The following is a 13,947-nucleotide window of genomic DNA, read 5'->3' on the forward strand; positions in this document are numbered from 1 at the left end:
GACTATGCTGAAGATGTTTTATTAGTTTGTGGTGCCCAGTGCTCTCCTGTATGCTGTGGTCTGCTGGGAGAGCAGATTGAGGGCAATGGGGGTCAAAAGACTCAATAAACTGATCCGTAAGCCCAGCGACATTGTGGAAGTGGAGCTGGACTTGGTGGAGACAGTGTCTGAGAGGAGGATGGTGCTAAACTGCATATCATCCATGTATCATCCCCAGGGAAGCCATGTCCTAATGGTTAGAGAAGCAGCTTTGGGACCAACTGGCCACTGGTTCAAGTCTCTGGACCAGCAGGAATGGCTGAAGTTCCCTTGAGCAAGGCACTGAACCCCCAACTGCTCCCCAGGGTATGTTGTATGTTGCTTTGGATAAGAGTATCTGCTACATGCCATTAATGTGATGTAATGTAATGCCAATATCTCACACCCAGTCCATAACATGCTGGCCAATCAAAAGAGTATTTTCAGAGAAAGATGTACCACAGGGAGTCAATTCCTGCCTGTGGCCATCAAACTTTTCAACCGCTCCCTCAGGGGCTCAGATACTCAATAGACGATTCAATCCTGCACCTGTGTGATAATTCCTTTGTGCTACAGTCATCTACACTGTAGCAAGGCTCAATAATTACATCACTCAACACCTCGCTCAAGATGGAAAACTAGTGTAATAGCATCTAAATACCACAGTCATCATTTTACTACTTATGTGCGATAATTGTAACAATAACTGTGCAATAACTTTCTTTAATCCATCCACATGGATATTTGTTCCTTCCACATGTCTATTTATGTGCAATAATATATGGTTTACATTTTACATATTTTTATATATTTGTACATATTTCATACATATCTGGTTAAAGGTTCTGACTGTAAAGTTGAATTCTGGGTAACATGTTTTATTTCTATTGCTGTTGGAGTTTCGAGATGTTCCGCTGCTCCACACACACCCCGTGTATCCTGTGTGTAAATGTTTCGCCGAGATAAAAAGCGTCCCACATTTTATGATTCTGGAGATTGCTGAAGCAAGCAAGCAACAATATCATGTGACCACCGTGGGGTGTCTGACCTACTTTTAACCAAAACAAGTCGGCGTAGGTGAACATGGCGGACTCGACTCTACATCCAGCGGAAAAGAAAAGGAAAGCCTGCCGAGTGAGTGCAGCTGAAAGATAGAGCGAGGTTAGAGAGATGACGTGTCATTATTCTGGACAGATAACTAAGTCGTTCTAGCTAGCGCTTAGTCATCTTAGCCTGAGAATGCATGGGCTCGCGTCCCCGGGAGCGAGTATGGAGTTCTACACCTAATGTTTTGATCTTACAGAGCAGGAACAGAGAAAAGATATATTTATTTGTCTATTTCACGCATCTATTTGCGAATATCAACCACAAATTACATCCCTGCGACTCAAACCTCTCCGAGGTCAATCCAGAGTCACAATGTTTTCCGCGCATCACCATCTTGGTGTGACGTAGTTCCACAGTTAAAGCTCCTCACGTTTGTCTGTTTCCTGTTTCCATAGAGCCGTACTGTTTACCTCAAGAGGGTCCCAAAATGGAGGAAAGTGACCCTCAGGACATCAAAATGATCACATCTCGTCCACATGATAGTGTTCTTGCAAGACAGAGGAAAATACCATGGAAAAAAAAAAATCAGATGAGTTTGCAGTCAGCACCGTTAATTTTGTCATTTCTTTTGTCTACTTGAGTGTGAGCAACTGCTGATTTATTCGATTTCCCCTCAGGATTATTAAAGTATTTCTGATTCTGTATTCTGATCCTGTATTTTGACATTTTGGAGCGGATCCGAGTCACGGAGTGGATCCATGAATTCCGTTTCACTTTCGCTAACATTGCAGGATTGCGGAAGTCTGCACGCAATGATCTCTCATCTCATCTCATTATCTGTAGCCGCTTTATCCTGTTCTGCAGGGTCGCAGGCAAGCTGGAGCCTATCCCAGCTGACTACGGGCGAAAGGCGGGGTACACCCTGGACAAGTCGCCAGGTCATCACAGGGCTGACACATAGACACAGACAACCATTCACACTCACATTCACACCTACGCTCAATTTAGAGTCACCAGTTAACCTAACCTGCATGTCTTTGGACTGTGGGGGAAACCGGAGCACCCGGAGGAAACCCACGCAGACACGGCGAGAACATGCAAACTCCACACAGAAAGGCTCTCGCCGGCCACGGGGCTCGAACCCGGACCTTCTTGCTGTGAGGTGACAGAGCTAACCACTACACCACCGTGCCATGCATGCAATGATGCTGTACGTTTTAAAATCCAGGAGATAGCAGTAAAGTTCAAAAGTAACAAAACATAACCAATGTAGAAATATGATGAGGTCACCATATCCCAATCCACATTCATGGGCATCAGTGATCCTCTGGGATATACATGGAGGAACATAATTCGAATAGTTTTGTAGGATACTGTATATCTGGACATATAAAGTGGTTGCGGTTGCAGATTTTTTTCCATATCATAGAAGAGTCAACTATTGTCCTTGGTGGAGGTCTATTTATTTTTATTTTTGCTGTTTTTATGGATTATCTGTTCTCTCTCTCTCTCTCTCTCTCTCTCTCTGTCACCTTCTCTCTCTCGATTTCTTTCACTCTCTCTATCTCACTTTTCTCATGATCTGTCTTTCTTCATCTCTCTTTCTCTTTCAAAGAAATTAAAATCAGAGAATGCAGGAATGCTGCCGTTGCAGTGAGCTGCACTGCAACAACATTACTGATTACTGATTATGAAATGATAAAGCAGACGCTCTCTCTCTCTCTCTCTCTCTCTCTCTCTCTCACACACACACAGGCTAGGTTTTCTGTGATGAATGGCCTCGGTAGCGAGTCCTCAGGTTGTGACAAGTGGCTACAAATTCTGCAGCCGAATTGTTTTTCAGTCCCAAACTGCACCGCACTTTATCTTCATTCCTGTTCCTCTTAATACGCAGCTCACTGAATATTTTTACTATGATCATATTTTTGTTTCCAGCAACACCTTCTCCTCCATCCTCACATATACACTGTTCTTCTCTTTACTTTTGTCTTTTTTTTACAGTAAAAAAAAAAATCTCATTAAATAACTGAACAAATAATCAAATATCTAATTAACTACTGGTTATTAATTTATTATTTAATTAATAATTCACGAGATGAGAATAACAAATACAGCAACTACACTCACCGGCCACTTGTTCCTGATTCTAAGATTCCTGTTCTTCCCAGGACTGGAACCCAATGTGTTCTTCTGGTTTCTGTTGCATGCTGAGATGCTTTTCTGCTCACCACGGTTATAAAGAGTGATTATATGAGTTACTATATTCTTCCTGGCAAAATCAAAGCTTGAACCACCTCCAATCTGTCCATTTTCTGATCTCTGCCCCTCTCTTATCAACAAGGCGTTTGTTTCCACCCACAGAACTGTCGCTCACTCACTTACTCGATGTTTTTTGTTTTTCACACCATTCTGTGTAAACTCGAGAGACTGTTGTGTGTGAAAACCCCAGGAGATCAGCCGTTCCTGAAATACTCAAACCTCATACTCATCTGGCTCAAACCAACACCCATACCACAGTGAAAGAAAGTCACTCTTCACTGTGAGATCACAATTTTTCCCGTTCTGATGTTTGAACACTGTGAACATGAACTGAAGCTCTTGATATGTATCTGCGTGATTTAATGTCGAAGGATTAGAGATTAGAGAACCGCATCAAACAGAACAGCAGGTGGATGGATGGGTGTTCCTAATAAAGTGGCCGGTGAGTGTATTTCATACTACATACTCACAGATTTCCACATAATTTTGACTTTTTGCGAAATAATGCTTTATGTAACACTGCATATCAGCGTCATGAACTATTGTGACTGTTTTGTAAAAACCTAAAGATGGAAATATGTGTATAAACTGAAATCAAACACAATTTGAACAAACTGAATGTACAGAATGTCCTTTTTACTTACACACACACACACACACACACACACACACACACACACACACACACACACTTCAAAATTATATTCAATGCACACACAATTAGTGGGCAGTAAATGGCATTTTATTCTCACAGTAGAAAGAAATGCACCTGTGTGTGTGTGTGTGTGTGTGTGTGTCTTGTGTATCTTGTGTGCATATTAAAGCGTGAAATGCATGGCCTATCATCATCTCAGCACCTGGTTCCCATGGAAACACGCAAATTAAGGACGCATCTGAGACGAGACAAAGAGTAATGACTCTGTGTGTGTGTGTGTGTGTGTGTGTGTGTGTGTACAAAAATAAATAATGGTCCATAACTGGCAACAACACATCCAAACACACCCACACACATCCACATGCGTGCGCGCACACACACACACACACACACACACAGTAAAGCAGTAACTCACCATCCATGGCGTACTTCATGTCCATAGCAAACAGGTTCCACATGATCTCTGCGCTGATTCTGCCCATGTTCAACTCCTGCGGGAATCTGCAAATCACATCAGACACACATTCATTCATTCATTCATTCACTATTTCATTCATTCAATGTTCCAGTCAGTTGTTAATTCATTCCATCAGTTTTTCATTAATTCACTGATTCATTAATTCACTGATTCATTCAGTCAGTCACTGATCCTTTCAGTTGCTGAGATATTCATTCACTGAGTCAGTCATTCACTGATTCATTAATTCATTGATTCATTCAGTCACGAATTCATTCAGTTACTGATTCATTCAGTCAATAATTCAGTCAGTCAATAATTCAGGCACTGATTCAGTCACTGATTCATTTAATCACTGATTCAACCAGTCACTAATTAATTTAGTCACTGATTCATTCAGTCACAAATTCATTCAGTCACTGATTCATTCAGTCAATAATTCAGTCACTGATTCATTCAGTCACTGATCCTTTCATTTGCTGAGATATCCATTCATAGATTCAGTTATTCACTGATTCATCAATTAATTGATTCATTCAGTCATTAATTCACTGATCCTTTCATTCCCTGATATATTCATTCACTGATTCATTCATTTACTGTTTCATTAATTCATTGATTCATTCAGTCAGTGATTCGTTCAGTCACGAATTCAGTCAATAATTAATTCACTGATTTATTCATTCACTGATTCATTAATTCATTGAGTCACGAATTCATTCAGTTACTGATTCATTCAGTCAATAATTCAGTCAGTCAATAATTCAGGCACTGATTCAGTCACTGATTCATTTAATCACTGATTCAACCAGTCACTAATTAATTTAGTCACTGATTCATTCAGTCACTGATTCATTCAGTCAATAATTCAGTCACTGATTCAGTCACTGATCCATTCAGTTGCTGAGACATTAATTCACTGGTTCAGTCATTCACTGTTTCATTAATTCATTGATTCTCAGTCACTAATTCATTCAGTCACAAATTCAGTCAATAATTAATTCACTGATTTATTCATTCACTAATCCATTCAGTCACTAATTCATTCATTCACTGATCCTTTCAGGTGCTGATATATTCATTCACTGATTCAGTCACTCCCTGATTCATTCATTCATTGATTCATTCAGTCGCTGGTTCATTCAGTAACTAATTCAATAAATTATTTATTCCTTAAATGATTCATTCATTCACTGATTCATTAATTCATTCAGTCACCTATTCATTCAGTTGCTGATTCATTCATCCACTGATTCTCTCTCTCACACACTGGTTTCAATAAAATAAATTCGCACTCTCTAGTGGACTGGGAGAGAGACTGGAAACTCTGGACAGGGTCCAATCTGCAGGTTTCCAATCGAACCAACCATCTGATCCATCTCATCACCATTTTATAAACCAAGAAGATTAATTATATGAATAAAATCAGGTTTTGGTTGGAATGAAACCCTGCAGCCACGCGGGCCCATGTGGATTCGATCAGACGTCACTGATGTAGCGCTTATTTTCATCAGGCTTTAATATTCACATCCTGTAGACATTGATTAGATAAATCAATCAGATGTGTTAGATCAGCTAAATTCTGCCAAAATGGCACACAGAACATGATTGTGATCACACTGATGGTCTAATCTCACTGTTCCTGCAGTAATCTCTCTCTCCTGGGGTCTGAAGAAGCTTCTGTCGGCATAAATTTAATTTAAAATGTATTTGAATGTGATTGATTGTGCATCCATGGTTATCAGGAACGGATATCTGATGAGATCAGACACAAGAAGAGATAATGCTGTTGCTTCTCATTTACATAACCTCTGTTTTTATTTAATTGCATCACCTAGCCCCGCCCACTTTGCTTTACCAGTGGTTGCTATACGCTGTGATCAGACGGGTAGCGATTTCTGCAGGGTGGAACAAATGAAAATGAAATTAAATAATTCATCAAACACACAAACAAAAACAATTTCATCTCATCTCATTATCTCTAGCCGCTTTATCCTTCTACAGGGTCGCAGGCAAGCTGGAGCCTATCCCAGCTGACTACAGGTGAAAGGCGGGGTACACCCTGGACAAGTCGCCAGGTCATCACAGGGCTGACACATAGACACAGACAACCATTCACACTCACATTCACACCTACGCTCAATTTAGAGTCACCAGTTAACCTAACCTGCATGTCTTTGGACTGTGGGGGAAACCGGAGCACCCGGAGGAAACCCATGCGGACACGGGGAGAACATGCAAACTCCGCACAGAAAGGCCCTCGCCGGCCACGGGGCTCGAACCCGGACCTTCTTGCTGTGAGGCGACAGCACTAACCACTACACCACCGTGCCGCCTTCCTGAGGGATCAATTGACTTTTTTTTTGCTGCACTTTATTTTTCACTTTTGGTTAAATTCTGAGTAACTCTGTTTATCACATTGCGAAGCCACACCCACTTTGATTGCTCCACCTCCTTGCTGAAAATGGATTTCAAACCAGTGCTAATGGGAACACAAGAGTATTTAGTTCCTCTCCTAATGGTTCGACAGATTCCTGTCAATTATTTTCAGGAATGTCAGTGCAGTCGTGGTGCAGCGTGGGAGGTGGAACTGGTTGCTGATTCTGGCGCTGACATGACACATGACACACGACACACTGCATGTTGTTGCGTGGAAATGCAACAGCGTCGTGGTGTGACAGGCTACTGCGTGGAAAGGAGGATGATTTTCTTAGCACAATAAAGGGAAGAGAGCAAAAAGAAAGTGCCATTGTACATCTAAAGCTGACTGCGTATATATTTTTTTCAGTTGGAAGAGAACACTGCAGATCGTACGTGATACGAGAGAACATTATGTACATTAGCGTCTCAGGCATTCGACGTTAGCTTACAACCCCGATTCCAAAAAAGGTGGGACAAAGTACAAATTGTAAATAAAAATGGAATGCAATGATGTGGAAGTTTCAAAATTCCATATTTTATTCAGAATAGAACATAGATGACATATCAAATGTTTAAACTGAGAAAATGTATCATTTAAAGAGAAAAATTAGGTGATTTTAAATTTCATGACAACACCACATCTCAAAAAAGTTGGGACAAGGCCATGTTCACCACTGTGAGACATCCCTTTTCTCTTTACAACAGTCTGTAAACGTCTGGGGACTGAGGAGACAAGTTGCTCAAGTTTAGGGATAGGAATGTTAACCCGTTCTTGTCTAATGTAGGATTCTAGTTGCTCAACTGTCTTAGGTCTTTTTTGTCGTATCTTCCGTTTTATGATGCGCCAAATGTTTTCTATGGGTGAAAGATCTGGACTGCAGGCTGGCCAGTTCAGTACCCGGACCCTTCTTCTACGCAGCCATGATGCTGTAATTGATGCAGTATGTGGTTTGGCATTGTCATGTCGGAAAATGCAAGGTCTTCCCTGAAAGAGACGTCGTCTGGATGGGAGCATATGTTGCTCTAGAACCTGGATATACCTTTCAGCATTGATGGTGTCTTTCCAGATGTGTAAGCTGCCCATGCCACACGCACTAATGCAACCCCATACCATCAGAGATGCAGGCTTCTGAACTGAGCGCTGATAACAACTCGGGTCGTCCTTCTCCTCTTTAGTCCGAAAGACACGGCGTCCCTGATTTCCAAAAAGAACTTCAAATTTTCCTTCGTCTGACCACAGAACAGTTTTCCACTTTGCCACAGTCCATTTTAAATGAGCCTTGGCCCAGAGAAGACGTCTGCGCTTCTGGATCGTGTTTAGATACGGCTTCTTCTTTGAACTATAGAGTTTTAGCTGGCAACGGCGGATGGCACGGTGAACTGTGTTCACAGATAATGTTCTCTGGAAATATTCCTGAGCCCATTTTGTGATTTCCAATACAGAAGCATGCCTGTATGTGACGCAGTGCCGTCTAAGGGCCCGAAGATCACGGGCACCCAGTATGGTTTTCCGGCCTTGACCCTTACTCACAGAGATTCTTCCAGATTCTCTGAATCTTTTGATGATATTATGCACTGTAGATGATGATATGTTCAAACTCTTTGCAATTTTACACTGTCGAACTCCTTTCTGATATTGCTCCACTATTTGTCGGTGCAGAATTAGGGGGATTGGTGATCCTCTTCCCATCTTTACTTCTGAGAGCCGCTGCCACTCCAAGATGCTCTTTTTATACCCAGTCATGTTAATGACCTATTGCCAGTTGACCTAATGAGTTGCAATTTGGTCCTCCAGCTGTTCCTTTTTTGTACCTTTAACTTTTCCAGCCTCTTATTGCCCCTGTCCCAACTTTTTTGAGATGTGTTGCTGTCATGAAATTTCAAATGAGCCAATATTTGTCATGAAATTTCAAAATGTCTCACTTTCGACATTTGATATGTTGTCTATGTTCTATTGTGAATACAATATCAGTTTTTGAGATTTGTAAATTATTGCATTCCGTTTTTATTTACAATTTGTACTTTGTCCCAACTTTTTGGGAATTGGGGTTGTATAAAACGGATAATTTTCCTTCTGAAATCTGACTTGAAATCAGGGATGCACGCATCATCACACTAATTGAATTCTGTAATTAATGCATGCCTTACACATGAGCCATGAACTGTGCTAACCTTTGTCTGTAATGTTGCTTAGCAACCAAGGTTTACTATTAATGCACTGCATCACATGGTGGAAGAATTGTTTTTCATGAATATTACTGATAATACATTTAATTATTTATTAAACCCTGGGTTTTGTCACTTTATGAAATCAGGAAGCCACTCGTGTGTGTGTGTTACAGTGATTTTTCCACAGGTGATAGTGTTCTTAAGGATGACATGAAGTGGAATTTGAGGGAAAATGAAGGTAAACAGTTATATTTATGTCCCCAGAATCAATAAATCCACCCCGTACACAAGTGAGATAATAGTTTCATTTGTATTTAGCTACGATGTGACTGATGGCATCATAACATCTGGGCAGGATCTATCAAAATCCTGACACACCTGGATACGATGCCACACACACACACGATAAGATGAGATGGATGTTTGGGCTCCACACTAGTCCACAATGATCTCTCAGAAACTCCTACAGCTAGTTAGTTGTAGAAATATCAGTCAGTCCCTGATTCTCCCTCCACTACTCGCCCCATTACTCGACTTCATAACTCATCTGCTAATCTGTCCTCCGGAGATAACCTCTTCCACTCTCAGAGAACAAATTAAAACTTTTCACTCCTTACAGATCCCGAGTCGAGGCCCGAACCCACAGGATTGGCTCTTCGTTTTTAATAGTAGTGGTCCGGATGTGATAGGGGAAGAAAGTTTCCAGAGCGGAGCGAGACTCTCGCTTAATGGCTAATGAAGCTGAACTGCAATGCGAGCCCTCGCTGTGTTTCCATAGCAACATAGCTGCAGTTTCATGGTATACAGGAAATGAAGAGCAGCTCTAATATCTCTCTCTCTCTCTCTCTCTGAGCTATCCTACTCTGAGAACAATTTGGTGAGAACAGATTAGTCGAGAGTCAAGTCCAAAAAAAAAACCTGTCCAATTTCCAGAGCTATTTTTGTTTAATTTGTCAAAAGCTAGATTTTTTTCTACAAACACAACATCCCTATACACTTCAGACCCAGTAACACTCGGAGGCAGAAATCGGTCCACCCTAAGGACAGAATACCTAGACAGTGTAGTGTACGCAATTCAATGCGGTGAGGAATGTACAGACCTGTACGTTGGGGAAATGAAACAACCACTTCATAAGTGCATGGCTCAACACAGGACAGCCAGTTCCTCAGGCCAGGACTCTGCAGTCTATCTTCATCTCAATAACAAAGGACACTCGTTTCAGGACTGCAATGTACGCATTCTAGCCAGAGAAGACCGGTGGTTTGAAGGAGGAGTAAAAGAAGCCATCTTTGTCTTCCTGGAACGACCATCACTGAACAGAGGAGGTGGTCTGAGGCTACATCCACACGACAACGGCAACGAGATGTTATTTAAAAATATATCGCGTCCAAATGGGCAACAATCAGTAAAATATCAGGTCCATATGGCAACGCAACGCTTGCTGAAAACGATGCAATACACATGCCACACCTCTAGGGGCGCTGTAAGACGGTCCCTTCGGAGACACCAGAACAATAGAAGTAGTAAGGATGCATATTAGCCACAAAGTCAGGAAAATCTGTTTGTAAAATTACATTATAATGACCAAATACAATGAAAAGTATTTTTCCAGTCTTACCTGTGAAAGGTAATCCCATGTGATCTCGTTTGGACGGTAAACCTGTTGGTACAGTTAAACGCAGCTAATCTTTATTCTCCGCTTTGACCTCTCCAAAATGGCGGCGAGGATGACCTATGATTCTACGCGGAAGGCGGTGTCTTTAATGGTCCGGAATAAATTGAATGCTAATTAAATAATGATTAATTTGCACCTCTACGCCCTTTTTGAGGAATGTATTGTAGGACTTAAACCCACATCTGAAGAGGTGAGATCGCTCTTTTTTTCTCTATTTTTGCTGGCGGGATTGACTCTCTCTCTCTCTCTCACTTTGCACCATTACACAATAAATATTCACAGTGAAAATATTTTGTAAGCGCGTTTCATGAACCAAGTTATAGGATTTGTTGACAACTCGCATCGCAATGAGAAGCTCATTGGCACTACTGGTGTTAAGAATCAGACCATTTCATAAATGAATATTTTGCTGTAGAGCTGCAGTGTTTGTACAATTGCATGTTTTTGCTTCACTATTACTGTCACTATTCTGCTTCTTGCATTACTACTGTGAACTAACACTGAACATAATAATAATAATAATAATAATATCTAAGCTCGTGTTTCACTCTCACTAGTGCTCTGTAAAGCTTTTTCCTGGTGATATTCGTTACACTTCTACCCGGCGTGAAGCACTCACAGTCATGTGGTTGTGACGTCATCGTAAACAAATCCGTTTTACTCATCCAGACGACTTCACAACGGCAACGTTGCCAGATCTTTCCACTCTGGAACCCGTTCTCAAAAAGATTGCGTTTTGGGCACCCAAAACGCCGGTGCCGTGTGGACGCCAGGCCTAAACGATAAGCAATTGTATCGGAGTCACCTGAATCCGTTGCCGTGTGGACAGGGCCTGAGACAGCACTTAGCCACCTACAATGCAGTCCTTGGCACACTTCCCAGAAAACTGAATACACATCCACACCAAGACTCTGCTGACTTCAATGTCTGACATGATGGCAGAGAGAGTCAACAACCCACAGATCACCCTAACGACCCTTTAGGCTGCTAACGCCATTCACACCCAGCCTCCGGTGACCCTAACACCTACAGGATGACTGAGACCCATGTGACCTCAACAACTCTCCTTAGGGTTGCTTTTGGTCCACTAGAGGATAAATACCTGGGACTCCCCACTAGTCAGACAGAACTGAAGAAGCCTTTCGGATGAGCGGTGAAACGTCTTCAAGAATTTCAAGCAAGTCCAGTTGCCTTCTTTAGCACCTATGGCTTACAATGACCTGGATGACTGAGAACCTTCACAGACATATTATCAAAAACTAACACAACGTCACGTCCGTGTGCATTTGTGTTTGTGTTTTGCGTGCTTCCAACTGTTACTCTCATCCATGCACATTTGGGTGCAGCGTGCGGCGCAAGAACTAACTACGTATACCTGTTCCTGATCAGAGCGCAATCACAGCACGCAGATAAGAACTCTGGTAACTCAAAGACTTTGTGAAGTATACGCATAGTACATCGTGTCTCACATTACCAAGCCTTGTATTTTGTGTTGCTCCTCTGGTTCTTGAATCTGTGTTCGTTTTACTTGACTCTGATTTGTATTTCCTCTGACATCCTGTTTGCACCTTGAATGACCCTTGCCTGTACATCAACTCTGTGATTGTCTGATGCTATTGTGTGTCGTTTGCCTGTAGATAAACCTTCCTGCAGAGGGGAACCATCAAGGCCTTCTACATCTTCAGAGAAGCCCAAACATATCAGCATTTCAAATGCTATATTTAATTTCTTTCATTCTTTCATAATTCCATTGCCATTATTCTCTTCTAATTTTGCCTCATCTTCTATCTTCAGAAATGAAAGGGTTCCTGTCCTGAATACATTAAAATCGAGTTATCCAATGAGATTGTTTTGTTTGTTGTCTCTAGGCTGAGAAGAGTTTTGAGCTGCTCACTCATTGGTTAGAACTTCATTGCCAGGACAGAAGGCCATGGCAGTGTATGTTTATGTACGAAGTAACAGATGACTGATTAACCAAGCAGATTTTGATTTATAGTGGGAGGGACCAAAAATGTATTGCCCTAGACCTCCTTGAAGACCAACGTGAGCTTAACCGCGAGTCAGCGCAGCAGTGAAGTCACCTTCCAACCGGTGTAGCGTTCATCAGTAGTGTTAGCAAATGCTAATAAACCAGTCAAGCCAGTGCTATCTATTGAGGTTTTTCACCCATGTGACCAAGTCATGTGATGCATCGTTAGGCTGCCATTTTGGACGTCACGGCTCGAATCAGTTTGAATGCGAGGAAGGCGACAAGCGAAAAACATAAAAGAAAAAGGAGGGAGATGCAGAAAACACCTTCACTATCCAGCGACGTAGGGCATTTACAGGGCGAGCAGAGGGAGAGATATTTGCAAAAATTGAGGTTAGCAGGCTTAGAGAATGACGTTTACCTGCTTCCACCAGGATTGTTCACTGACGTACGGAAGTACACGAAGCCCTCGTCTTTACCTGACTTCGGCCCACATGATCTGTATACCTATGTCGTTAAAAACCCATCGCCATACACAGGTATTGATCTGAAAGCGTATAAGAGTTTGGATGCCTACAAATATTTTGTGTCAGGCTGGGTAACATGCCTACATCAGCGGGTCGTTCCTGGAGCCGGTGGTCGCCATCTTATTACAGCTAAGGTTTGTTCACATTTTCATTTACTTTCGGTCCTCAGGATAAACAAAATGTTATTAAATGTCAGTGAAATAACTTCTTAGTCTGTTGAGACATGGCCCGTTATAAATTTGCTGTTACCAGGCAATGACCAAGAACTGTATTATTAGGGTCGGTGTCTGTGGTGTAGCAGTGTACTAGCAGCTAGCTGTTAGCACTAGCTAATGTCAACAACATAGTAGCTAGTATGTTACTGTAGCAATGTTTACGTTCAGTCATTTGGATGACTGTTAAAACCTTTCAGTCTCAAGTTTTTCCTTTACTGTATTTACTAGTTTACTGTAATTATGATCCGGCAGCTATTTACACCAGATCCAGTGTAAATAGCTGCCGGAGTGCGCTCCGGCTTGCTCCCCCTCAAATTAAGCAGCGCGCTCCGGCTTGCTCCCGGAGCGCGCTCCGGAACCTCGGCCGGAGCACTCCGGGAGCAAGCCGGAGCGCGCTGCTTCATTTGAGGGGGAGCAAGCCGGAGCGCGCTCCGGAACCTCGGCCGGAGCACTCCGGGAGCAAGCCGGAGCGCGCTGCTTAATTTGAAGGGGAGCAAGCCGGAGCGCGCTCCGGAACCTCGGCCGGAGCACTCC

The 13,947-nt window shown here is 42.2% G+C and overlaps 1 protein-coding gene across 1 annotated transcript in view; it reads right to left on the minus strand.

Moving 5' to 3' along the window:
• Nucleotides 1–13,947, minus strand: part of LOC132888443 (protein unc-13 homolog C-like) — a 567,940-nt gene that overhangs the window by 270,338 nt on the left and 283,655 nt on the right. The window contains exon 19 of the mRNA XM_060924493.1: nucleotides 4,395–4,480. Within this exon, the coding sequence (XP_060780476.1) occupies nucleotides 4,395–4,480 (86 nt within the window). The remainder of the gene's footprint in view (nucleotides 1–4,394; nucleotides 4,481–13,947) is intronic.

Source organism: Neoarius graeffei, chromosome 6 (genome assembly GCF_027579695.1).
Source record: "Neoarius graeffei isolate fNeoGra1 chromosome 6, fNeoGra1.pri, whole genome shotgun sequence".
Classification (NCBI taxonomy): domain Eukaryota; kingdom Metazoa; phylum Chordata; class Actinopteri; order Siluriformes; family Ariidae; genus Neoarius; species Neoarius graeffei.